Here is a 27599-nt window from a genome sequence, read left to right as displayed (position 1 = left end):
TCCGTAAAGGATGTAATGCAGTTGGTAGTTCATCTGGAAATAAAACATTATATTGAAATAATAAAGGCTTCACCTTTGCAGGCAACTCAATCATAGGCTTAGAATCTTCATGGGAATGTAAAGAATGTTGTGGGTGCAAAGAACGAATAACAGTGGCTACGACAGCATCAGTCTGCGCACAAGAGTTTGAAGTGGAATTGGATGGACTAAGAACCTTGATTTTCCCATTATTAACAAAAGTGTAAGTATTCTCGAATCCATTGTGAACCGCGTGAAGATCGTATTGCCAAGGTCTGCCAAGAAGAAGATGGGTTGCCGTTATATTAATGACATCACATAGAACTGTGTCTTCATAACCCTCAAAAGAGAATGACACATAACACTGAAGAGTAATCTTCTGTGTGCTAGAGGCATTAACCCATCCTACAGTGTAAGGTTCTGATTCTTGTTGAGATACCGCTAAATCACTGATGCACATATCTATTTCTTCACTCCTTGCAAATTTGTTTGGTCTATTAGATTCATGACCCCCTCGGATTTGATCTAGGATTCGACGGTTGTTTTCCGAAGAATCATCCATCCGACTGTATTGCCCATTCACATCCGACCAAACTGTTTTAACCTGCTCCCCTGTCTTCGTTGTGGATCTATGCATGCGAGACTTTTTCCAGATACAGCTTTTCTCCCCTTCATAAGGTTTTGACTTAGAAAAAGATGGTTCAACTGAGGGGTATACAACATTCCTCTTGGGCAAACTGGCAGACGTTTCAGCAATGGCTACACTTTGGACCTCTACTCTCTTTCTCCTTGGAGAAGTAACGAGATTTTTGGAAGTCCTTGACAATTTCAGAGTACATCCATGTGTAGAAGAAGTGATACCCTCATTCAAGCAGTTAAAACGATTTACAGTGGCTTTTGGAGACCCAGCCACCTCTTTGTCAAATTTTGGAGTAGGAGGATTTTGGAGTATCTCCTCAGGAGAGTTGCTGACATTTGACTGAATATTCTCAACTAATGGGTTTCGTGTCAGTGATATATATCTTAATCCTCGACAAACATCTTTTCCATCTAACTTCGTAGACAAACCAGTCCTTTTAGAGCATACCCATTGCTTTAACTTAACAAGGGAACTGTCACGAGCCTTTGGAAGTTCTGGCATAGGGTCCTCCTCAAAATTAACGTTCATGCCATCTTTCTTATCCCCAGTGCCACGAATCGGCTTCAAAAGTTGATTCTGCATGGTTTCAAGCTTGGTATCTCTTAACCCTAATTTGTCCTCCATGGACTTCTCAAGAGCTTCAGTAATGTTTTTTGCCAAAATCTCGGTATGAGATTTGATGAGAGCTTCGATTGCTGCTAGAGTAACTGGTTGAGCAGTCATTTTTTTTTTGTGTACTTAAAAGGAATGAAAAGGTGTTGCGGAAGCGATGTAAAGGATCAAGTTATAGGATGAAAACCTAAAACAAAGCTCTGATACCAACTAATGTGGAACAAGGTAAAAAAAAGCAATACTAGATTGCTATAAGCAAGAAGAGAAGAGAATTCAAGCAAGAAGAGAAAGATAAGTTTTGTGTTTAATAATTTGATTGAGTAATAAATAGATCTTACAAGACTTAATCTAGCCTTTATATAGGTTTGAAGAATAACTAAATTAGGAAACAGAAAACTAAAAGGAAATCTAAAAGAATCCTAAAAATAAGAAAGACTGAAACTAGGAAACCATGAAAGCCAAACCTCTAAGCGGAATCTTCTGGAATTGTAGTATGCCTGCATCACTTAGTTGTCTATAAATGAATGAAGAAAAATAAAGAAAGTGATCCCTTCATTAATGTAATGTTCTGTAAATGAAAAAAAGGCAGGGCTTTCATCACTATAAGGGAGATCAAAAAATACTCAAAGATGAGTATGGATGGATGTTCTTTGATAAATTTTTGGCTTTCCAAAAATAGCATAAATCTCTTCACATAAGGAAAAGATTTTTGCAGTATGTTCACAACAGAATATGAACAACTCTTAGTAGCAAGAGTGACTTCTTCCTGTACTATTTCCCCTGTAAAATTCAAACATCCACAATTGAAGTAACTAGTAAGAAATGACTTTTTTTGATAAACCCTCAATTTTGTCCAGAAAGATTGATTGCGGTTTTCACGTCTCCCCCTCTGCAGAATAAGAACAGCTCCTAAACAAGGAATGGATTTGGAAGAAACTAGTAAGTAGCAAGAGCTTTCAAAGACTAAAATGTACACAATAGGAGGTTGAGATCAAGTTTCATGGTCAAATGCGGAATATATATAGATGCACATCTGCTGCTCAAATCAAATGTTCGAACATCTAAACCACCGTTAACCAAAAAAGTCGAGAAAATTTTTTTAACCAAAAAGGTATAAAACAAGGTGCAATTAGCTTATGAGTTATGGCGAATTACCGAAAACAGATCAAGCAGTTTAGATGGCAATTCGACGAGTAGATATAAAAATAAAACCAAAGATACTGGATAAACTACTTTCATGTAATAATTAAAATTTAACATCAAATTCATTTCATTAGTCCTCAAGGGAGTTGGGTGTAGTCGATTTTTTTCCCGTTAGTCGTGGGGGAGTTTGAGGGAGTCTCACAGAATCCCCTGTTAGTTGTGGGAGACTGGTAGGGGTGCACATACCCTACCCATATCCGCCAACCCTACCCTACCCGCCAGTTTTTTAACCGTATCCTACCCTATCCACTATTTGGCGGGTAGGGTGGCGGGTAAAGATTTTCTTAACCGCCAGTAAACGGGTAGGGTGGCGGGTATAGGCCATATCCTACCCACCCTACCTAGTAGTGCACATACCCTACCCATACCCGCCAACCCTACCCTACCCGCCAGTTTTTTAATCGTATCCTACCCTATCCATTATTTGGCGGGTAAAGATTTTCTTAACCGCCAGTAAACGGGTAGGGTGACGGGTATAGGCCATATCCTACCCACCCTACCCGTTGTGCAGCCCTAGAGACTGGAGAGTTTAGAAGAGTCTCCCAATCTCCCTAGAAAACCCTGTTAGTCGTGGGAGAGTTTGAAAGAAACTCTTAAACTCACTGTTAGTGGTAAAAATTAGAATGTTAGGGAATTGGTTTTTTTGGGGGAGTTCTAGGGAGTTTGTAGTGTATTTTTGCCTCACTCCAAATCTCTCAAAAAAGTAGAAATTTTGGAAGAGTCTCTCAAACTCCTTACACTCAAAACACTAAACTCTCTCAAACTTCATATACTCTCCTACACTCCCTCAAAATCCCCAAGATTCAAAATACATTAAACTCCCTCCAATTCACTCGTGGACTAACCCCTGTAAAAAATAAGATCACCACATTTGCAATGCCACAAACATAACAAGAATCTTAATTCATTTAAGCGATTTGCACCCGACACATTTACTTATCATTGACCATAACCACCAGTACCATCTACCTCTTCCTCTGAGATACCTAAAGTAAGCAGAAGGGTTTCTCTCAAACAATGCTCTTGGTATACGTATATTAGCTCCAGGAGCCTTCATCATCTTGAATGGAAAATTGCTCCACAAATAAGCGACCCCAATGTTCAGCATCGGCCACCTTCCAGTGAAGGTCATCAGAATTGTCGCACCTATTCTCCCCAAGAAGGAATTGGGGATAAGAAAATTTTTAATCGGCCAACGATTCGCTACTGCAAAGCTCCCAATGTTCTTAGCATAAGGAATTGCTAAATCTGTTGCATTTGCCACGCCATTGGGAGGAAGATAATCATTAAGTTTCCCAACAACAAAGCTACCAAAGCTAGAAAATGATGAACCCATTTCCCTCTCTCCACAAATTACTCTCAGTTTGGTTTCTACTTAAACCTTTGTGATGCATTTATATATAGACTGCATTTGAATTATCCTTTTTTTTTCTTTAATTGAAAACTGTGCATGCGCATGCATACCACATTGGCAAGATGCCATCATTCATCTCTGATCTTTATTAGTCTTGGACATTACAAATTAAATATGTGTTTAGACTTTGAATTAGCAAAATGACATCTCGTTTCATCGTTTGGTCTTACCTTTTGGCTTTTAGAGTTGAACTTTGACCGACTATTTTTGTCGTTTGTTATCATCCATCTTTACGTTGGTACTGTGGCCTTTTTAGTTATGGCTAGGCTGCCACCCAAATGAGCCAATTAAGTGATTGCACTTCGTAGGCATGCATGAACCTCGTTAATATCGCACTGCTTCAACTAATCTCTGGACTCTTATGGGTTCATTTAGTTGTCTATAAATGAAATTGAAACCCTTTCTACAATCACAGTTCATTCAAACATCAAAGGGTACAATAGGTTCTTGCGAAAGTAAGCCAGGTTGTAAATATTCTAGATGTACTGCTCCTTCCTCTTCAAATTCATCATCTGTAAGAGAGAATCAGAGCACTGAAATATCATCATCAGCTAATGAAGGATCGGATGTCATAACTGGAGTTGCTGCAGCGGTGGGTGTGGCACTTGTAGGATGGGGAATTTCTTACCTCATGTCTGGTAGTTCTGATTCTAATAGAAAGACAATGAAAGCCCCTGGAAGAAATGCTAGAATTTATAGGGATGACTTTGTGGAAGACCCTTCTACTTACTTTCGTAACTTACGCAAAGGCTAGTAGTATAACATCCAAGTAAAAGTCAATTAAGTGTGTCTTATGTATGTTTGTTACTGTTAGTTATGGTGATTTAGTACTCTATCTGTGTTTAAGTTGCATGAACTAAAAAAACTTTATGCAAGTTCGGTGATGAAGTATGAATATGTTCCTAGTTTTTACTAAGTAAATGATGGATAATGTTTAACTAGTTCACAAAGCGTGTTCACGCTTCATTAGCATTTTTACCTTTTCTTTCGTTCTTTAATGGTTCTTGTGGAAATTATTCTTCAAAGTCAATCTGTTATGCGTCCAGGAGGATGAAATTACAATGACTTAATTCCTCAGAGAAAGTAAACAAAATCTTCTTTTTTCGTAGTTTATAAACAAAATCTTTATTTGCGTATCTTAACCTTTTTTTTCTGAAGCGGACACATCTCATGCCTTCGGAGCCATTAAAAAGTTGTTCATTTTATAGCTCTGGCATCTTTAGTGGACTTGCAGTGATAGTTTATGTAGATAGAGAGAATCTCAAGCATTGCGCATAATCTGACATGTCTTCCTTAAACAATCTATCCACAGTCGGAACTCTATTATGGCAAAGGGTTCAGACTACAGAGACCAGAAAAGAGATTTAAGGTAACTTCTGGATGACACAATGGCTTGTGTGGAAAACTGATGTGACCATTTTATCCCTCCTGGTTTATATGATCAGGTGATTCTCCGAGAATTTACCCAGCAACTGACTGCCAATATCGTTCTCTTTTAATCTATTCTTGGTGCTTTCATTACCTTTCAGCATCAGGGTTTCAGAATCCACTTTTATGAAAAATAAAAATAAAATAAAAGGGAAAAATATCATCTGGTCTTTTTATAGGTGGTCCCAAGTCAGTTTGGTTCTTTCAGAAATCACCTTTTTCATTGGGTCTATAATTATATAAAAATATTAAATGGACCAAAGTACCCTTCAGTGTTAATTCCTACTTATATTCTGTAGCAGTTCATTTTGTCTGATGAACTCCTACTAAAACTAAATTAAATTTCCTATTTATTTTTTGTGCAAAGTTCATTCTATCTGATGAACTCCAGAGTTCATTCCTTCAAATGAACGGAGTTCATGCCTTCAAATGATTCAAATGAACGGAGTTCATGCCTTCAAATGAACACCTATTAATTTACACACGAGTTCATTCTTTACATGAACACCTACTAAAAAAAACAAAGTTCATCTTCAACACGAGTTCATTCTTTACATGAACACCTAGTAATTCAAAATCTAAAAACATAATTCATTCTTTACATGAACCCAAATCTTCAACAGCAGCAGAAAAAGAAGAAACAGAGTTCATTCCAGAAATGAACTCCGTCATCTTCATCACAAACAGAGTTCATTTCAGAAATGAACTCCGTCATCTTCATCTTCTTCATCAGCAGCAACAACTCATCTTCATCGTCTCCATCATCATCAGCAACAACAGACGAAAAAACATCAAAATCTTCGTCACAAACCATAGTTCGTTCCAGAAATGAACTCCATCATCTTCATCTTCTTCATCAGCAGCAACAACTCATCTTCGTCGTCTCCATCATCATCAGCAACAACAGACGAAAAAACATCAAAATCTTCATCACAAACCAGAGTTCATTCCAGAAATGAACTCCGTCATCTTCATCTTCTTTCATCATCAGCAGCAACTCATCTTCATCATCTTCATCGTCTCCATCATCAGCAGCAATAACAGACGAAAAAACATCAAAATCTGCATCACAACCCAGAGTTCATTCCAGAAATGAACTCTTTCATCTTCATCTTCTTCATCAACAACAGCAACTCATCTTCATCGTCTCCATCATCAGCAGCAACAACATACGAAAAAACATCAAAATCTTCATCACAAACCAGAGTTCATTCTAGAAACGAACTCCGTCATCTTCATCTTCTTTTGTAGATCCGAAACTTACCCAAGCATGTGAAGATGATAAGGTTCATCATCATCATAAATAGGAGCAGAATCTTCAACCTCACCGTCTTCATCATCAAACATCAAAAAAAAAAAAACGCAAAACTTTATCGTATTCATCATCATCATCATCGTTCTTCTTTTTCATCACTAGTAGAGAAAAAAATAGAAAGAAAAGAGAATCGTTCATCATCATCTTCATCACTAGCAGGAAAAAGGAGAGAAACTAGATCTGAAAATAGAAAGAAGAGAGAATCGTTCATCATTAGATCTTCATCATCTTCAGTGTATCGCGGCACAACTTAATTCTGTGGCCCTGATTCAACGCATCACGGTGCAAATTACTCCCATGCTCCTTGGATTTTACGCCCCAATCATTAACACTGCAGGATTAATATGCCGCCGAGACGAGCCGAGTCATTAGACAACCCATTGATTTGGCTAAGATGTTTCCACCAAGTCCAGTTGCACTTCTGGATGTTTTCACCCCAATTGTTGGGCTAAGCCAATTTCCCCAACTATGTGGGCTTAGCCAATTACACCAATTTGTTTGGGCCAACCTTTTGTACCATTTTTGCTTGGCTAGTTCCATAACCCTAGAGTAAGTTTCTAGAAAGGGGTTGCGGGCCAAGTCATACAGGGAAGCTTATAGAATATTTCAAAAGGGCAAGTAAATTCAATTTATGCCAGGGAGTCATGCAGGAAATTTATGCCAGAGAGTCATGCAGGGCCAGTTTTTACAGGAGGCATGCAGGGCCAGTAATTACAATTTATGTGAGGAGACATGCAGGGTCAGTTATTGCAATTCATGCCTACCTCGAAATTAGAGAAAAAAAAACGGAAATTGATAACATATAAATAGATGGTTTACAATCCTAAAAGGTAGGCAATCTTCCCCACTAATACTCCTGTGAAAAACTCTAGCTAATTTAAGCATCAGAGGGCTTTTTGCCGGTACCCCTCCTAACACTGTTCAATTGGAGAAAAAAGTAGCAGATCGATCTTCAACGAATCACATCAAATTCGTGTTTGAGGTAGAAGAATATTTTACCATACAAACATTGGCGTCGACCAAGGGGATCGAGAAAAGAAAATCGTGTTTTCCCAAATCGAGTTATGGCAGTAGTCAAACAAACTGCGCGAAGGGTCGATTCTGTTAGCCATTCTCAACAGCGCAGGAGACGCGAAATTGAAAGGCCCGAGATTGAGGTTTAGTCAGCTCCAGCAGTACCCACTGGAAACAGGCAGGGTCGAGATCGTGCTCATGACAGAGCCCGGGATCGTAGTCGGGATCGAAATCGTTCCCGTGAGATCTGAATCGGAGAAGCGAAAAACAATCAGTGATCGAAGACGAAGGAATGGATGCTGATGGGGAAAACCCACAAGTTCGAGGAGACGAATGTCGTGTATTCGACAACCCATCAAGGAGGAATGACGATCGACATGACCTGCGAGATGGACGAACCGCGACTCCTAGTACAGAGGAAGAACTGTTGCGCAATCTGCTGAACGAGGTGGAGAAAGAGAACGCTCTCCTGAGATTAGAACGTGAGAACCAGTCTCGACCTAGGTCTGGAAATCTGAACAACCAGAGGGGTCGATCTGTGTGGAAGCGCCTTGGAAATCGTATGAGCCCACAAGCTGCAGACCAAAACAGAGAAGTGATCGATCTTGATCGACCAGAGAAAAATCTGCTGGTCACTGGAGATCTACCTAAACGAAGGCGTGTACGACCCCGACGAGCAGGGACCCGGCCAGTTGCGACTCAGCAGAGTGCGGACAGAACTACCACCCATTCAAAACGATTCAAAACGATTCAGGAATGATCACTAGTGGATATGAGTTTTTTAAGTACTTCCCTAGGCTTTCTATACAATGGGCTTCCAAAGGTAGTCTTTTTAATAACAAAAGCAAATCGAGCTATTATAGAAGACTTTATTTAAGGAGACAGTTTGGGAAATATAAAATGATTCCACGTGGATTTCTATTAAGACTTCCCGAGGAAATTGTTTTGGTGGTCCCACTTTAATTAAGACCGCCAGAGAAACTTGTTTCTATAACCCAAACAAACCTGCATCTTTTCTAATCTATTCTCTCTCAGTTATCCTCACTTCCTCTCACTTCATCTCCTCGACAAAACCAAAAAATTGAATCCCCTCCTCAACAACAGTAATGGTGAAACAGAAGAATCAAGAGAAATCGAACCCTTTTCTTCATATCCTCTACTAAACCACAAGATAACTGCAATAGCTTCTTTCTCATCTTCAAACGAAAAACCCAATCTTCTGAACTACGTTCATCATCGTTTAATAAACTCTTTACTTCATTTTATCATGATCTTTCATACCTCTAAAACCCCAAACTTTCTAATTTCAAAACCCAATAATCGTTCAATTTACCAGATCTATTCAAGATCATCAATTGATTAAGAACAGAAAAAGAAAACCCTAACTGGTTTAGATTTTATTTTGTTATGGGTAATTTTCAGTATTAAATCTACCAACAACTAATTGCAGGGTAAGAAACACAAAATCAAAACCCTAATTTTTCATAGTTTCAGTTTTTTGTAACTGTAATTTATACTTCATTGATTTTTTTTTCTGCTGAAGCATATCAGTATGGATATTTGGGATGTGGCTATGGACAAAATGGGTAAAGAATAGTTGCTCGAGAAATTGTATACTGAGCATATATAGGTCAGATTTGTTTCTCCTGATTCATTGATAGTGTTTGTCGAATTTGATTTTTTCTTGATGGATTTATCGTCTCATCTGAATTGATGAATCTTGGTTTACTTTTCAGGGGTTTGAAATGGTGTGCTGGTTATAATGATTGAAGGGATTCAACTTTAGCTTCATTGTCTACAAAAGATTATTGGGAACGAGTGGTATTACTTACTTTGTTTGTCCTTCGTATTAAATCTAGTAAAGGGTATGTTTTAACTTGGTTTTAGGGTTCTTTAACATTATGATTAACATAATGTTTTCACCGATATTAATCCAACAGTATAAGTTCGTATTGTAGGATTTAGTAATTCCTATCTCAAGTGTACTTATTTGAAATTCAAAATGCTTTTGCATTACATATTGGTAGTCCTAGTTCTATTATGACTAACGCTCATTTGCATTACTAGCTTGCAAGTAAGAGTATCATCTGATAAACATATTTGGCTTTATGAGTGCAGACATCATTATTTTCATTCAATCACTACTTGCTAAGGTTAGTTTTCTCTGGATGGAATATTGTTCCAATATTCAAATTTCAATTGAATTATTATATATGACCCGAAGTCTAACTTATTTCTCTAATGTTTCTAACTTCGTTCCTGCCTTCCTGGGTTATTCGTCTACGTATGCTCAATATTTGTTTTGGATGGAATGAGAGTTATTTTGTCTTTAAAGCATGATCGGGTCTTGAATGTAGTGAAAATTTAGTATGCTGCTACTAGTGCTAGTATTTATTATCTTTATAAGATGATGAATCATTACTACTTGGATCAAGTAATTTCCTTTTCTCTATCCCATGTCCCAACTTCTGTAACTCAAGGATTGGGTTCCTTATAACTGCTCTTTTGTAATCTCTAATCTCTATTAGTATCCAACATTCCCTTTGGTGGTTGCAGAACAAGGTCATAACTTTAACCCCTGATATGAAACTTCTGCTGGTTATGCAACTAATGGCATGTAATCATTCTACACATTTCTGCTCCTTTGTTTTCTGTTTATTGTTAGTTTTCTTTCTTCTTCTTTTTTTCCTATTTATTGTATTCCATTCTCTTAACGATTATTTATGTATTTTCTCTTGTAGTGGACCTTGATTCTCGAGTTTTGGTTAGAGAAAGTAGGATACAGGCCCAATCATATTAGAGATCCTACGAAGTATATCTTCCCCTTTTATTTTTATGAGTTTCCAGTGATTTATTCATTTTTTCCTTTAAGTTCCTTTCCAAATTTATTTATAATATACAATCTTCATTAGTAGCTTGTTCTAAATATAAGTTGCATAACTATGGCGAAGGAAGTGCTTGTTCATTAGAGCTTCATTTCAGTTAGGTGTGGTGGTATTATCTAACTATGGCGAAGGAAGTGCTTGTTCTAAATATAATGAGGTAGTATCGTTCTAGATCCTTTTGCTTGAAAAGGCATAGTTAGAGGTTCATTATGCTTCTTTCAGACACGATTAATTTTTTTTGTTTGCGTGTTTTTAGATTCCTTCCACATTGGCTTCTGTCGATACCTTTGAAAGGTACACACAGCTTTCTAGCGATCCCCTTCGCAAAACTAGCAAACCTGGAATTTTGTTCATTGATATACATCCATCCAAGGTACAACTATATGCTTCCGTAGTGCCATGGTATTACGATTGCAGTAGTAACTCTGTTTATGGACCTTAACTAATGTCTTGTATGCGTGTCTGGAATTTGAACCACATTATGTGATAACATCATTACTCTGTTGCATATGGGGTTACATTTTATTTTAATAGTTTCATTGAGTTAAGCGTTAACCAATGTTAGATAACTCTTTAGGCATCCAACTGCCTTTTTCTCAGCTTTTTCTCTTACTTGTCTGCCATAGGTCGTGCTACACATTTTACCTCTCCTGGTATTTGACTCTCATAGATTGTGTTCTTTTCTTTGCAGAATAGCTCTCTTGCTCGTCGCACTCTTAATAATCACTGACTTCTGAAAGGTAATGATGTTGTTAAATATATCAAGCCACTTTTAAATAAATGTCGATCAACATTTCGAATTTCTATTGTGTTTGTTGTTGTGGCATGTGGTGCTTTCCCCAACTTGTTTGGGAATGAAAGCTTGGTTATTGTTATTTGGAAAAGGTTGATGCTTTCTGAGATAATGAACTATTTTGCAGTCATTACTTATTTGCATTAGTTATTTCTTTGTTAGTCACTACAAGTCCTTGTTTAATCTTTATTAGTTTGCATCTAGATATCTCTTTGTTATTTTTCACTGGATATTTATAATTTGTTTTGTGCTGTCAGGGATATGAAAATGTAATAGGAAGCTTGCAAATTCTTCTTCTTCAAAGACACCACCTGACAAAAACTGGAATTATGGAGAAGCATTATGGTTACGTGGAATTTCACTCATGTTTCCTTGGTAGTTTTTCTATGGTGATTTGCTTTTTAGATTTCTATATGTTTCATAAATTATTTTCAGATTTGGAACTGATTGTAGTTTGTTATTGTAAAATGAAATCCATGTGTTTAATGAATTCTACGCAGATTTAGAACTTGAGTAATTGTAGTTTGTTGGGGTTGTACAATGAATTTTGTGAACATAAGCTTATTTCAATTTCATTGCTTAAATCATATTTTATTTCAGCCAAAGATTCAGTTGTACCAAATCTTTTTTTTTTGTATTATGAATTAATGAAACGTCTGCTTCCACAAGTTAGTAATTTGGGCTGATCAAGGAAGTCGTAATTTGAAAAAATCAAAGAATCTCAAAAGCAGACGTCTTGAGAAATAAGACTACAATCTTAGGGCTCCCAGAAGCAGTACTTTTTAGAGGTTTTAAGTGTTTTTCTGGCAGACTTTTTTTTTGCATTTTCCACTAGTGCATGAAGATGAGGTTCGAGATCGACACGATGAGAGAGAATTTTTGCCCGATTACTATGCTCGTTCGGAGCAAGGCAGAGCTGGAAGAGAGCCTACTGGACCCCAAATGAAAAGAATGAGATCTAAATCTCATATTCCAAAGGACCGAGATTATGAGCAGGAAGACATTTCCTTAGATGACGACGTGGACGCAATAACAGAAGCTCGCCTTTGCAAGATGATCGAGGAAGTAATGTCGAAAAAGCGTTCCAGAGAAGAAAAGATGGACATGTTGCATCGAGCCGTTGGGGCTCCTTTCAAACTGAATATCAGAGAATTCCGGCCGCCAATGAATTTTCAGGTTCCCAAGCTGCCAGAATTCGACGAGAAAACAGATGATCCAGATCAGCATGTTTTACACTATGAAACTGCCATGACTCTATGGAAGTTCAGCGATGAGTTCATATGCAAGATGTTTCCACAGTCACTGACTGAAGGAGCAATAACGTGGTTCAATCAGCTCCCGACACAGTCGATCGGGACTTACCATAAGTTGATTGACGAATTCTGCTCTAACTAAAAATACAACAAACGTGATTGGAAGGGATGCCATACATTATTCCTTCTGGGAACTTGGAAGGAGGAAAACATCAGACAGTTTACTCGACGCTTCAAGAAAGAGTTGGCCAATATGGATGGTGCCAACAACCAAGTCGTCATCGAAGCTTACAAACAGGCATACCAATATGATCAAAGAGGTGACAGTTCCTTGGTCAAGAGACCACCAAAGACTCTGGAAGAACTGTATGATCAAGCAGAAGAATACGCTCGAGTTGAGGATGACTCCAAAGCTCGAGAGACGAAAGATGTTAACAGATCATCCAATCATCCAAATGATGGGAAGAAATACAAGTCAAAGAACCGTTCGAGCGGACAACATAACGATCGAGGTGAAGTTCGGGAGAAAAATCAAGGAGAACGAATGGAAACTGGATATCAGAAATATCATGATATGATGCTGACACCGTTGAACATACGGCTTACAGAGTTGTATGAGAAAATAAGCAAGGATTTGATCCCCCTCGACTTTTGCCAGCGGATACACGTGATAAACGTGATAAGAGCAAATACTGCAACTTTCATAAAGACCATGGCCACAAGACTGAGAATTATCGCTCTTTACAGATCGAGGTCTAGCGAATGATAGACGTTGGAAAGCTACAAGAGTACGTGAAAAAGGATTTTGGGAAAGATTCTGGATAGTTTGGCACAACACATGTGATTAACGCACATGTGATTAACGTCAGTCATGCCAGGATCCATTTAATGACAAGGCGGGCATCAGAAGATGAGACAAGGATAAAGCTCAGGCAGTTAAAAGTATCGTACTTGACAAATCATATCGATTTTGTCAGTGGAAATGGAGCGGAAATTCGGGAGCTTGGATGCACAAATATCGAGTTCTCTGAAGCAGACATGATAAGTGTATATGCTCCCCACAATGATAATATCATTATAACTGCTTGGATTGGCATGTTTCGTGTACACCGGATTCTAGTGGATACAGGAAGCTCAATGAGCGTGTTGTTTTCAAAAGCCTATTCCTCTGTGAATCTCCCACACGACTTGATCAAAGAGGATGAAAATCCAATTATCGGTTTCAGTGGCGAAGTTACAAAGGCGATTGGAAAAATGAAGATACCTATAACAGTGTCTGACAAGTCCATTTTAGGCAATTTCTTGTTTCTTGATTGTCGATCTCCCTACAATGCGATTGTAGGACGAGACTGGATGCATGAGATCGGTGCAGTCGCATCCTCATATCATCAATATCTGAGAGTGCCATGGATGAGTGCAAGAAGTCAGAAGCGACCAGATGGCCGCCCACAAGTGCCATGAGAGTGCCATGGATGGGTACAAGAAGTCAGAAGTTAGCGGGAACCAAATCATGCGAGTCGAGCAGAAATAGAAATTACAGAATCCTCTCCCTCTAGAATCATATATGGGAGAGGACGCAGCTGAACCCCCAACAATTGAGAAACTGATCGAGGTCCAGATTGGAGATGAGAAGCACAAAACAATGTTCGTAGGGGCATATCTTCCTGCACACGAACGTGATGGTTTGATTACATTTCTAAGGGCAAACACCGATGTTTTCGCATGGAGTTTTGCTGAGATGCCTGGGATAGATCCGAATGTAGCCTTCCACAGGCTAAATATCGATGAGAAGTTCCATCCAGTTCGTCAGAAAATCAGGAATATGACGCAAAGCAAAAAAGATGGAGTTACTGCAGAAGTCGAAAAGCTGTTGGAAGCAGGCTTTATTCGACTAGTGCAGTATCCTCGATGGATGTCTAATGTCGTACCCGTTCCAAAGAAGAATGGTAAAATTCGTGTCTGTATCGATTTTACTGATTTGAATAAAGCATGTCCTAGTGATCCGTACCCGCTACCGCGGATAATAGATTTGGTGGATGCAACCTCAGGATACGGGAGACTGTCATTCATGGACGGTTTTTCGGGGTATAACCAAATACCTTTGTTCGAGGAAGATCAAGAGCATACTGCGTTTGTGACTAACATAGGAGTTTACTGCTATACTGTAATGTCGTTCAGGCTAAAGAACGCAGGGGCGACCTATCAACATTTGGTAGATCATATGTTCAAGGATCTGATTGGGAAGACGATGGAAGTATATATCAATAATATGGTAGTGAAATCTTAGCGAAAGAAGTCGCATTTTCTTGATCTGCAGAAGACGTTTGATATCTTGAGGCAACTGTTATAGTGTTGAAAGTGGTAGTAAAAGTTCGTTGCTCGGACTTGAATAGATTTTTAAAACATAAATATATACAAAATTGTCACAGGATCAAGAGTTACTAGGATTCAGGATTCCACCATAATTATTCATATAATTATTATATTTTTTTCCAAACAGTTATAGTTCAAATAAAAGGACTCTCATTCTTGCCAAGGTAGATTTTTAGAAGATTAACTGTAAATCGAAAGCATGGCATATCAAAAGTACTAAGACCAAGCATAAACCATCAAAAGAAATGACAATCAATTAAGAAAAATCATAAAACATTTAATAAAAGTGCAAGAAGTCATAAAAGAATTAAATATAATTTTTATATGCATAAAGTACGGCTTCCTCCATCATCCCAGTGTTGGGGTTTAGCCTCTCATATTAATCATGTTCTCAAAATACAATTTTATAGCCCAACAAGTTGATAAAATGATGAGAAAATGCTAAACAGATATTTCGCAACAGTTATAAGCATTACAATTGCGCTGTTAACTGTTGCGCTGCATAAACTTAAGTGTAGGAAAGAACGATACATACACAGTGCTGTAAACAACGACACAACAGAACTGCTGCGGGAACTGTTTAAGAACGACGCTTCGGTGGCGTCAATTCTTCATCTTCTTCCTCTCGCCAGCAGCAGCAGAAACTTGCACTGTGTGATTTTCTTTCGCTTCTCTTTGCTTCCTAGCCTTCCCCAAACTCTCCCCCTCCCTTACCAATGACCTATACTTGTATTTATAGTGTTTTGGAGCAAGAAATCCGACCATTTATTGCGTATATTTTCTCTTTAATTCGATTATTCTTTGCTGCCAAAAAATGAGAATATTTACCATTTATAGAATTTCCACACGTTAACTTGCTCCCAAAACTCTCCAAATTAGTTTCTTCATGCCTCAGAAGCTTTCCCGCACCTCCACATTACTCCATGCACAACACAAACACACTTGAGCTCGTGTTCAGTGTGTGTTGCTCTGTTTTGAGTTTGGTGAATCGAACCGAGAATTCCAGCCTAAATTGATCGATTATGACACCCATAATGTGTTCCTTAAGCTATATCACATCTTCTTACCAAGTTTGAGCCATTGAATCGCACCACAACACCTTCATTTTGTCGATTGAAATTCTGCCAGTTGATGAACCAATTTTCCCGCCAATTTTATTTTTTCAAATCGTGAAGAAGGTGTCCCCTTAGCAAACAGTGGTGTCCCCTTAGTAATTAGGTTACCCCTTTTGGATCATATTTATGCGTATGAGAAAACTGGATTGGATGTTTTCCGAATTTGGTCGATTTAATAGCGAACCAAAAAATGTATTTTTGCTGTAGAGAAGCATTTTTTTTTTTTTTAATTTGGAAACCTGTCCTTAGTTTTTTGAAGAGTAACAAAAGGCAAGAATTTACCACAATGGTGTACCTGTTGGAGCAAACTTTATAGTTTCCTTGTCAGGTGTTGTTGACATATTTGGTTCTGCATTGAGAATCCAGATCCTGTTATGTTTGTCTTACTCTGCCCGGCTAGCCTTTTTAAGCTAATGTGTGAAACTTGAAATCAACTTTCTCTTTTGAACAATTTGTACCCAGTGATCGAGATAAATTTTGATTCGAGTCTGGCTGATGCTGTTCAAATATTGTCCAGGCACAAACTTTTGAGTGCAATTGTGAGGAATGTTGAGGCACCAGAAGATGCCAGCTGGATTGACAGATACAATGGCATTGTAGAGTTGCAAGGAATCGTTGTATGGCTTTTGCATCAGGTATGGAGTCTGACTTTACAGTTGAATAGAAGAGTGGTCTTTTCTGTTATATACTGCTCGAAGTAATCCCAAATTTGTTTATATTAAACTGCTCTTTCGTTACCGAATCTGGAAGGAACTTTTGTTGTTTCTAATTGTCCATCGGCGATTTATTGGCCTGGTAGTTTACTAACATGCCTATTCGCGTGATGAAAACTGAAGGGCTTATATTTACATTTCGTTTGCAGTCTGAAGTCACAGCTCTAAATGGTAGTTCAGCCCCTGAAGCTGTTGCCTCAATGGGTAGAAGCTTTTTCGAGACTCTTAACTTCTTCCGATTTTTATAAGACTACAAAGGTTTCCTCCGAGCACAACCAATTTTTTTTTCTATCTTGTTTATTTCTGCTTTACAAATCAGATTTATGACATTACCTTCATAGGTTCAAGACATTTCAGGGTCTTTCCGTTGGGCTCCATTTCTTGCGCCGCAGAAATCTGACACCTTCTTAACCATGCTTTTGCTGCTATCCAAATACAAAATGAAGAGCCTACCAGTGGTTGATCTGGGTGAAGGAAATATCGATAACATTATCACACAATCTTCTGTGGTGCATATGCTGGCGGAATGTGTTGGACTTCATTGGTTTGAGAGCTGGGGAACGAAGAAGCTTAAAGATCTTGGTCTTCCGATCATGAAGCCCCATAAATTGATTAAGGTATCCCCCCTTCTATTCCTATTTTTTTATAAGTCATACATGGTCGGCAATTTTCGGCCTGCCAGATGTTTCTGTGTTTTTGTTCAAATTAAACTTCATATGAGGATAATCCTTTATCTGAATTATTCCAAGTATCATTGATGCATTAAAAGTCGCAGTCGCGCTAGTTTTGTTTCTTCTTCTTTGCAATGTACAATAAAGGAAAAGAATGACTTCAAATTTGACTGTGTTGCTAATTAGTAATTACTTTTAAAATACCTGTTTTCCTCTCTTGTAAGGTGTACGAGGATGAGCCTGTTCTCAAGGCGTTTAAACTGATGAGAGAAAAGAGGATTGGAGGGCTCCCAGTGGTTGAATGCAACGGACAAAAGGCATTAGGAAATATAAGTGTACGGGATGTTCAGTTTCTCCTTGCTGCCCCAGAAATTTATAAAGATTACAGGTTTGCTGCTGAATTGAACTTGCTTTTGAGTACATATCCATTTATTTATGTATATCTAGTTTCCTGGAGGACTTCAATCATCTTGTTAAAACAGACAATGAACCTCAAGATACTGTAAATTTGAGATCTTCTTGCAGATCCATCACCGCGAAGAGCTTCTTGACAGCAGTTAGAAACCATCTAAAGGAGCAGCAAGAGGCGTCACCAATGTTGCGGGGCATGATTACGTGCAGGAAAGATGATACTATCAAAGACGTAATTCTGAAACTCGACTCAGAAAAGATACATAGAATCTACGTAGTAGATGCGGATGAAAATCTGGAAGGAGTGATTTCACTGAGAGACATAATATCCAAGCTAGTGCACGAGCCTCGTAATTACTTTGGAGATTTCTTTGATGGGGTTATTCCATTACCTCGGAACAGCAGCAGTGTTTGAAAGTTCTTGTTTACTTGCAATAAGCAGCTGCTCTTTCTGAACTGCTAGTTATTTCATGATGGTTTTTATGCCTCCTTTTTAATGTTGTTGAAGCGATTAACAATGAGAAACAGCCAAGGAGGTGAGTGAGAGTGTTATCTCAGTCCCGCAGGTAGTACTTGTATATATGTACAACTTGTGCCCGTTTTCAGTTTCTTGCTTTGTGCTTTGAATTTTTCTGGGAAAAACGTACAAGATTTACTCATTACCTCCGAGCCAAAATCGGATATATGTCAAAAACCATGATGCTAAGTAATTGCTATCCATCAGCTGAACAGAGTTAGTGTGTTGGTAAAAAGAAAGATTATTTTCTCGATAGATTTCTTTTTCTCAAAAGAAAAGCGGATTACTTTCTCGGCAATGGCTAAGTGGGGTGGGCAAATGAGCAGATTTGCACATTCCCACCCCACATTGGGACTGTGGTGGAGTATTTAGGGAAAGGAACCGTATTTGTTTATTAGTATTATTCTCTTATTTATTATTATTATTTAGAAAATAATATTATAATTAATTAAGTTATTTTTATTTATGAAGAATATTTTAGTAGTATAATTATTTATGTAGGGATTTATTAGTTTAGCAATATCTCTTATTTTCGGTAATCAGTATTTTGATAGTTTAGGAAATACGAGAAGAGTTATCTATATAAAGAGCTCTTTGTTTTAATGTTAAACAGTCTTGGATGAATTGAAAAAGTAGTGTTTTCCTGGAGAGTGGTATCTCGGAAACATGAGTTTTAGATATTAGTTCTATTCAACGCTTCCGCCTTGCATCAGTTGGTATCAGAGCCAGGCAACGCTCCTGCATCATGTTTCGAGGAAGAAATTATGGTGTTGTTCGAAGAGCCGCTCTCAGCGATGAGAAAGACCAAGCGGTAATAGATGATCTAGAACGGAAGGTTAAGGCGCTCACCCTCCAATTGGCTGAAATGCATCATCAGCAAGAGCCTCATCATGGTCCTAGCCTACAGCGAGTGGAGGAAGTGACCGGTGATGAAAACAAAAACCTCTTTAGCGACAAGGAGAAAGGATTTCAAGGAGTTTCACATGATCCGCGAGATTCGTTGGAGTCCGGGTTAAAGTTTGAAATCCAAAGGTTTGATGATATCTTTTATTTTTCTGAAATTGAAATATCAAGTTATTGTGGATTGGAATTCACCTCCAATCTATGATGTTTACCCTGACGATAAGTTTTTAATATGTCCCAAATACATTGATCATTCTCATGAAGCAGTTTGTACAATTAGTTCAGTACAAGTGTTATTGTGTCCGAAAATAAATATGCAAAGTTTGGATTTGCCGAAGGATTATATGAAGTTTCCTCAATGGATTATAAATGCGAGCAGTTGTACCAGCAAAATTCGAGGGCGAATTTTTTCTGAGAAGGGGGAGAATGATGGAGTATTTAGGGAAAGGAAATATATTTGTTTATTGGTATTATTCTCTTATTTATTATTATTATTATTTAGAAAATAATATTATAATTAATTAAGTTATTTTCATTTATGAAGAATATTTTAGTAGTATCATTATTTATGTAGGGATTTATTAGTTTAGCAATATCTCTTATTTTAGGTAATCAGTATTTTGATAGTTTAGGAAATATGAGAAGAGTTATCTATATAAAGAGCTCTTTGTTTTAATGTTAAACAATCTTGGATGAATTGAAAAAGTAGTGTTTTTCTGGAGAGTGGTATCTCGGAAACATGAGTTTTAGATATTAGTTCTATTCAATGCTTTCGCCCTGCATCAGACTGGCAAACATAATGGGATGGGTGAACGCTCAAATTTGGGCGTCAGCCCGCCTCAAGTTGAGTCCAGAGTCTCAATTTGAGACGACCGTTTCAAACTAGGACGGTCGTCCTAGGTGACGTGAGTCTCGGATCAAGTTGAGATGTAACTCGAGACACTCGGTGCTCTGTGATCATCCAACGACTCTCATCTCATTTCCTATAAACTCAACTATTTTCAACTCCAAAATCACACCTTTCACATCCAAAAATTCTTATATTTTCACTTTTAACTCAAACTTTGACTTTTGAACTCTATCTCTGAATCAGAAGAAAAAAGATTTCCAAGAAAAATGGCCAGTTCATGACAAACACAAAATATTTCGGCTAGAAATGTTTCATCAACAAAAGTTTGCGGTCCAAAGTACAGTTTGGACGACGATAAGGCTATTTGCAGATTTTATGTGACATATACGCTTAATTTTGTCAATGGTGCTCAATAACATCATAATACTCTTTCGGGCGAAATTCATAATCGTTTAGTCAGGATATCGAGAATATTTAAAAACATGATGCAAATGGGTTGTTTGGTCGTTTTGATGAAACAGTAAAGATATAAACCTACGGGTAGCTTTGATGATGCAAATGGCTCGTCAAATTGTGAACGGTAAGGGGAAGTCGATTTAGTAAGTTTTGTTTCAAATGGTTAAATTGATTTGTAAAGCATGTTGTGTTTGTAATAATAACTAATTTATAGATATTCAAACAGCAACAACAAAAAACTCAAGAGGAATGGTAAAAAAAAAATACTCTACCAGTTTCAAGCACGAAGCATATTTCCGCATCCTTAGAAAGCTAAACCAATATAACCCTGATCTTTTTAATGGATATTAAGTACCAAAGGAATCACCTTATGGACTGCAAATGCTTCTCAGCATCATGGGTATCCTTATTCTTTACCAGAAACAAACTCAAACCTTATCCATTCTCCCTATATAGTAATTCTAATCTTAATTTTAATGGGAATGCATATATATTTGATGGAGTGGGTATCAAAAAAGCAAAAAGAAATAGAAAGATGACTCAAGAAGCCGAACAATCATCAACTTCAGAATGAAACGTCACGAATTTTTTGAAAAACGAGAAAAAACAGATGTTGATAAAATAATAGAGCGTAAGAAAATTGTTTCAGAATGAGGAAAGGTCGTAAGGCGGTTGACAAGATTTGTTTAATGCGCAACGAGAGGAATGAGAATGGGCACGTCAAGAATGAATGTTGCACAACTACGTCTCTGAAAAGATGAATTTGATGGAGTTCAACCACATCAGGCACGACAACAACCAGTTATAGTTAACAATGATTCCGATAAAGATGGACTTAGATAAGAATGAAAATGAAAGTAATACCATTACACTTGTTTAGTTTTAGTTTTAAATTCTCGATGTAATCCTTAGTTTTAAACTCAATATAATCTTTTGTCCAATTTCAACGTTTGTTTAATCCAAATTACACAAATCAAAATTAATATATGTAAAATAATTGAAATGATCTAAAAGGAACTAAATAACGTGCGGAATATTTCTTCTTCCGAATTCAACCTAATTGTGTGTAGTGAGAACCTTTCTTAATGTTAAATGTAAACTTCTGTTTTGAATTCTCTCTTCTACTATTCTATACTCTCTCGCGGGAGCACCATGAATGGGTTGAACTTCTTTCATCAACTCTTTATTGGAAAACTTAATAAAATGCCCATGTGGGCAAATGCATTTAAGAAAATGCTCACGTTTTTTTATTTTTTATTTAATGCCCATGAATTGACCATTTCCGTCCGCTTTTTTGAAAAAAAGGCTAACAGCCGTTACATGACACGTGACACTAAATCAGGCATGTAAAAAGACATTCTAGCCCCTGAATCAGTTGGATAGGTCCGAGTTGGTACAGTGACTCAGTGCTAACTCGGCTCATGACTGACAGCACGTTCCATGCACATGCAAACTTCAGTAACAGTCGGCTGACACGTGTCACGATCTTGTAGAAAAGAAGCGACGGCCCAGAGTTGACACTTTTTTAACAATAGAGTTAGGCCTTCAAGTATTCATGTCAAACAAATATGCAATGAAGTTGAAAAAAAACTTAAAATGTAATCTGCAATACTACTTTGATTCAATAAACTTGATTAATATTAAAAGGTACTTGAAATAATCCATAAAACATTGTTTTGTCATCACTAAACAAGTTCAGACTCAAAAAGCACTTGAAACAGAAGAGTAACAAAAGACAAAGGATCACAGCTCCAACAACAAGGTAAAACAGACACACACATTACTTCTTATTTACCTTGGCATTTGTGACAGTAGCAATGTTTTGAGCCATATATTCTATACCAGCAAAGGATTGACTGAAATTTTGGGTGTTGCTAGGTCCTGCAGATGCAGATCTTTGAGTATTTGGTACTGGAGGTGGTAGTCCATGAAAGGAAGACTCACCAACATATGATGTTTTCCCTTTCTTCTTTGCTTTACCCCTTGCAGTGCTGGTTTCAGCTCTATCTATGTTTGTGAAAGTGGCAGCATCACACTCAGTTCTTGGCCTATATACAGTTTGATTCTTACCTACATCACCACCTTTACAAGTTCTCTTGTTGTGACCATCTGTGGATCCACATTGAGTACACCTCCTTTTCCTCACCTCAGCTTGAGGTTCATCATAACTTCTCCTCCTCTTTGATGTAGGTCTGCCAGGCTTTCTTTGGGTTGGAGGGTGTAAGATCTTATTTTCCATTGGTGGCTGCAACAAGAAATAAAAAAGGGAAAATAATAGTTCAGAGAAGAGATGAGATGAGATGAGAAGAGATTTGAAGTGATGAAACCCTATAATTTATAATTGGGAATCTTACAAAGTAAAAAGTAAATGCACAACAACCCATTAAGTTTAGAATAATACCTTTGGATAGTCAGCTATGTCTTCCAAAGGGAAAACAGGTGGAGCATATGTGGTCCTATAACAATCCACTGAATAGTAAGGAGGGCAGTAGCTAACAAAATAAATAAATAAATAATATTGTTAGTCTTCAAAAAAATTCTGGTACTTAAATGCACAAATAAATGAAAAATATTATACATAGATGCCATAATAAATGTTAATATAATACATACTCTGCCCAATTTGGTGAGATTGTATTCAATGCAGACATAGCATGTTGACAGGGGAATCCCCTAAACTGCCACTCCAAACAAGTACGCTGCTTCTCTATTATATTCATTGTGAAGATTTTTCTGGTGAACCTGTTGGTAACCAAATAGACCTCCCCAACCACACTACCTTGAACATGAAATTTTTCACTAATATCAAGCATTTTTTTGAGAAGGTCCTTAGCTTTAGGAACCAATTCTCCAGATTTCCACTTTGTACATTGTTCTCTCCTCTTAGTAAACAGTTTCATCACTAACTTACCATACAACATGCCAAGAATGATTATCGGTTTGTCTCTCAGTTCAGAAATCATTGAATTAAAAAACTCAGAGAAGTTGTTATTGAGATGCTCACAACAACTAATAGGATCAAAAAATGCCCTAGACCAATTTTGGCAGCCCTGTTTCATAAGATACTGTGCAGCTGCTTCATTTTATTTGTACATAGCAGCCATATTTTCCTACATTAATATCTCTACATTAGTATGTTGTTACATTACAACCCTACAAATGTAAAACAAAGCAATTCAAAAGAAACAAACCTCAAAATGCCTTATCTTGTAGCATTTGGCAGCATTCCACATTGAGCTGTGCAAGGTTGGGGACTTATAGTATTTCTTGAAATTCTTGTAATTGTGCCTGCAACACAATTCAGACACAGATACAATGTAAAATTAATCATTGTAAACAAAAACAGTCACAACAACTACTGTGTAAGTAATCTAATTACCTCCAACAATATCTATCGGGTGAACCAGGAAAAACCTCTGCAACTGCTTCCAGCAAACCTTTCTGCTGATCTGATATAAAAGTGACTCTGCCACTATGATGATCTAAGATCCCTGGTGCCAAGTTTTTGAGGAACTGTAACCAGTTTTCCTTAGTTTCACTTCTAACCACTGAAATACCTAAAGGCACTAATATATTCTCACCATCAAGTGTTGTTGCATCCATTAAGACACCACCCCACTTTCCAGTTAGATGGCATGCATCAAATTCTACAACACCTCTGCAAGACTCCTGAAAGGCTTTCATTGGTGCAGCAAATGATATTGTCATGCTCTCAAACTTGAAATCTGCATAAGTAGATTGAACATCAATTACTTTCCATTCCCAAAACAAATGTAATAATACAAAACAAAGAACAAAAAACTAAATTAGCTAGTGAATTACCTTTTCTTCCATATATAAACTTTGCAACAGATCCTGGGTTAGTCTTGGACACCATTGAATAGAACTTAGGAACTTCAGCATAACTTTCTTCATAGTTTCCAAAAAATTCTTCTAAAACAAGATTCCTAGCTTTCCATTCACAAATGTAGGGAATCTTGATGTTGTGAGTAATTGCAAAGTCTTCTAGAATATTCCTGGGCTTTGGTATGAAAGACCCATAACTATGTCTCAACTTTTCAATTACAACATCTTTTACAAGTTCAGGGTCAGCAGACGTATTAAAACCTTTTTTATCACCTACACATGTGTGTTCCAAGTTTACACTTCTAACAGCAAAAGTTGACTCATTATCAACTCTACTAGCATATACACACCACTTATAATCATATTTATCTTTAAACCTACAATGAGCCCTAACTTGCTTAGAACAACTTTTTTTACATTTGAACTGCCAATTATTTTTGACACAAAATCTTTTAAGATGCTTTTTAAATTGTTTTTTGTTATGAAAAGCATACTTTACCAACATCTTATCAGGGTTCACTTGTGGTATTTCATCTTCTTCGGGGAATAGAGATGGATCATCATCCTCACCAATGTTGTTGATATCTGGTTGGTATTTATTGTACCGACTTGGTTTGCCACCAGCTTTATCAATCTCTACTTGAGGACCACCATTAACTTTAAATTCAACTTCAGGACCACCACCATCTTTGTCTTCAACTTCAGTACCACTACCATCTTCATCTGCAAGTTACAAGCATTAAAGTTATAATACATTAAAGTTACAATAGATAAAAAATCAACATTTACTACTACTAGTAAAAGCATCTACTACTTTTCAAACCTTCAATGCTACTTGATTCCTCATTGTAATCTGGTACTTTATATGACTTTACATATTCATCATAACCAATCTCATTGTCTTCATCACTATCAAATATTAAAGGGGCATCTGGATATTCAACTGGGTTACACTCATCTAAATCAGTGTTCTCTATCTACACACTGTCCTCATCTTCATATACAATTGCATCATTGTCCACAATACTTCCTTGTGCTATATTAACCCAGTAATCATGATTAAACTTCTCTTGACTAGGTTGACTGCTACCTTGCGTTCTATTAGTTCCTACTCTACTAGCTTCACTCAAACATGACATATTCTCCACTTCATTTAACAAATCCACAAAACATAATTTCATTGATGGTCCTTGTTGATCTGAGATTTGCACTTTACAAGAGGCTTGAAACCTTGGTGACCTCCTAAGCAGCTTTGGCTTTTCCTTTGAAACTGGCTTCTTATTCATCTTCCAAATCTTCTTTGGTCTCTCATCCTTCTTAGGTGTCTCATAATCAATTTTTATCACTGGAGGTTCCATTGCAGCATTCAAGAAGTCATCATCTTCAAATTTAGAGTTAGTTGTAATCATCACAAGATGTGTAAAATCTTTATCATCGGCTACAGAATTGTCCCAAAACCTAATGAAGTCATCATTTGTTACCAAACATACTAGCAAACATGGATCATCAGGTGTGTAATATAAGTGCACTATTTCTTCTTCAGCCAGACCCAACCTTGAATGCAACATGTTCTCCGACATCTTCAAATCTGTTTTATCTTTGTCCATGTGAGGGAATTCCAATGTTAACTTACTCATATGAGCATACACACTAATGTTTCCATATGGAAAATAGATATATCCCCTGCAACAGAACAAAAATAAATGAAAAATTAGTCTAATTATAATTACAACAAACACCAATTACAGAAATCAACAAATTGAAACCCTAATAAAATCAAATACCCAAATTTAAACCCTAATTACATAATTTATTCAAATTCAATCCTTAATAGCATATTAAATTGACATAATATATAAAAAACAAAATCAGATAATCTAAATTTTTTCTTCGGGATTATTGATTTTGTTTTTAAACAAAAAAACAAATATAAAATCAAACCAAGTACCCCTCATAGATTTGATTCCCTTTTAACAAATAAAAACAAGGAAGAAATCTAAACAAAGAAAACAAACTGATAAAACAAGAAAAATAAAGTTGGGGTTTTCTTACGGCTGCGTACACTTCTGTTTCTCCTTTTTTTTCTTCATATTCAGGGCAGAGATGTTGTTTAATCACAAACCCTTATCTATCAGGGAAGAACAAAGCTTTGATTTTTCAGAGACAGAGACTTTGGTTTTTTTCAGAGAAAGAGTTCCTTTAGAGAGAATGGCGGAGAAAAACGAAGCTGAAGAGAAATAAAGAAAGGGGATGAAACCCTAACCACAGTTTTGTTATTTTTCACTTTTCAAACACGTGTAACCTTCTGGTGATTTTAATCTTGAGCCATCCATTAACAAAACGCGTGGACGATAACAGATGTTTGAAACCTTAGCCGTCGATTAAACCAACGCATGGATGGTGTGAGATTTACTTCATCATTTCTAGGCCAATGGATATATTAGTAATTACGCCCACCTTTTTCTCATCTCGTGTGATGAGAAATTGACAAAGTAAACGAGATTTTACCAAAGTGGTGGGGCCGGACGGAAAGCGTAACAGCGTAGACATTAAATAAATAATGAAAAAACGTGGGTATTTTCTTAAATGCATTTTCCCACATGGGCACTTTCTTAAGAGCCCCATCTTTATTTGCATAACTTGTCCAACTGGTATCCCGTTGGGACTCCTCGATTACCATGTTATGCATAGATGCAGGTACGCATAACCATATCCATTTTTATTGGTTCAAACGAACGAATATATGGAACTTCCTTTTTATAATTCCAAATGCTCGTTGAACATCATTTCTATGTATATGCCATCTACTTCCCGTTAAAATGCGTTCTAGCACGGTGTTCCTTGGCTTCAGGTAACTCAAAGTAAGTTTGAACTAAAGTTGAGCACGCTGTATAAATTCTGCCTGCCAGAAAATACCTCTTGTTATAGTTATTGTCATTTACGGTAAAATTTGCAGTTAGAGCAATTTTCATGCTTCAGTAATTCAAACAAAGGTGATTTATGCAAAATATTGATGTCGTTATTTGAAGCCGAGTGTCCAAAAAAATAGAAGGCATATGCCATATTCAACGATCACAAGAAGCCGTCGTGCCCTTATACTTGCCCTTGCCAAGCATAAGGACATTCATACCACACCCAATGCATGCAATCAAGGGTATCTAGCATTCCG

General features: G+C 37.2%; 3 protein-coding genes across 21 annotated transcripts; 2 read left to right on the top strand and 1 right to left on the bottom strand.

Annotated features, from left to right (window-relative positions):
* Positions 1-8654: 8654 nt before the first annotated feature.
* LOC113302883 lies at positions 8655-11917 on the top strand. Of its 16 annotated transcripts, none has more exons than XR_003337163.1 (10): positions 8655-9095; positions 9188-9274; positions 9381-9465; positions 9763-9797; positions 10201-10261; positions 10386-10456; positions 10557-10686; positions 10786-10902; positions 11221-11269; positions 11580-11917. XR_003337163.1 is itself a non-coding variant. In XM_026551849.1 (10 exons), exons 4-9 carry the CDS (start codon positions 10052-10054, stop codon positions 11257-11259), a joined length of 402 nt encoding a protein of 133 aa, XP_026407634.1. In that variant the 5' UTR covers positions 8655-9095; positions 9188-9274; positions 9381-9465; positions 9763-10051; the 3' UTR covers positions 11260-11269; positions 11580-11917. The 16 variants fall into 16 exon arrangements, 6 of the variants coding, with proteins under 6 accessions (XP_026407634.1, XP_026407633.1, XP_026407630.1 ...); XR_003337162.1 differs by having other exon boundaries at positions 9381-9509; XM_026551849.1 differs by having other exon boundaries at positions 9763-10078; positions 10201-10257; positions 10596-10686.
* Positions 11918-14139: 2222 nt separating this feature from the next.
* On the top strand, positions 14140-18360 carry LOC113305993 (SNF1-related protein kinase regulatory subunit gamma-1-like). The gene is made up of 7 exons (XM_026554984.1): positions 14140-14650; positions 16526-16698; positions 16926-16976; positions 17011-17034; positions 17118-17393; positions 17672-17835; positions 17973-18360. The coding sequence occupies exons 1-7, from the start codon at positions 14140-14142 to the stop codon at positions 18271-18273; spliced, it is 1500 nt and encodes a 499-aa protein (XP_026410769.1). The 3' UTR covers positions 18274-18360.
* Positions 18361-22204: 3844 nt separating this feature from the next.
* On the bottom strand, positions 22205-26616 carry LOC113302882. 4 transcript variants are annotated; one of them, XM_026551843.1, is made up of 9 exons: positions 26483-26616; positions 25254-26113; positions 24407-25153; positions 24166-24309; positions 23964-24033; positions 23776-23872; positions 23198-23694; positions 22986-23076; positions 22205-22829 (listed from the first exon to the last, which is right to left on the bottom strand). In XM_026551843.1, exons 3-7 carry the CDS (start codon positions 24933-24935, stop codon positions 23668-23670), a joined length of 867 nt encoding a protein of 288 aa, XP_026407628.1. In that variant the 5' UTR covers positions 24936-25153; positions 25254-26113; positions 26483-26616; the 3' UTR covers positions 22205-22829; positions 22986-23076; positions 23198-23667. The 4 variants fall into 4 exon arrangements, with proteins under 4 accessions (XP_026407628.1, XP_026407624.1, XP_026407627.1 ...); XM_026551839.1 differs by having other exon boundaries at positions 23964-24309; XM_026551842.1 differs by having other exon boundaries at positions 22986-23040; positions 23964-24309.
* Positions 26617-27599: the final 983 nt, after the last annotated feature.

This window comes from Papaver somniferum, chromosome 8 (assembly GCF_003573695.1).
Source record: "Papaver somniferum cultivar HN1 chromosome 8, ASM357369v1, whole genome shotgun sequence".
In the NCBI taxonomy this organism is placed as follows: domain Eukaryota; kingdom Viridiplantae; phylum Streptophyta; class Magnoliopsida; order Ranunculales; family Papaveraceae; genus Papaver; species Papaver somniferum.
Note: the sequence above shows the minus strand (reverse complement) of the source record. Positions and strands in the feature narration are given on the sequence as shown.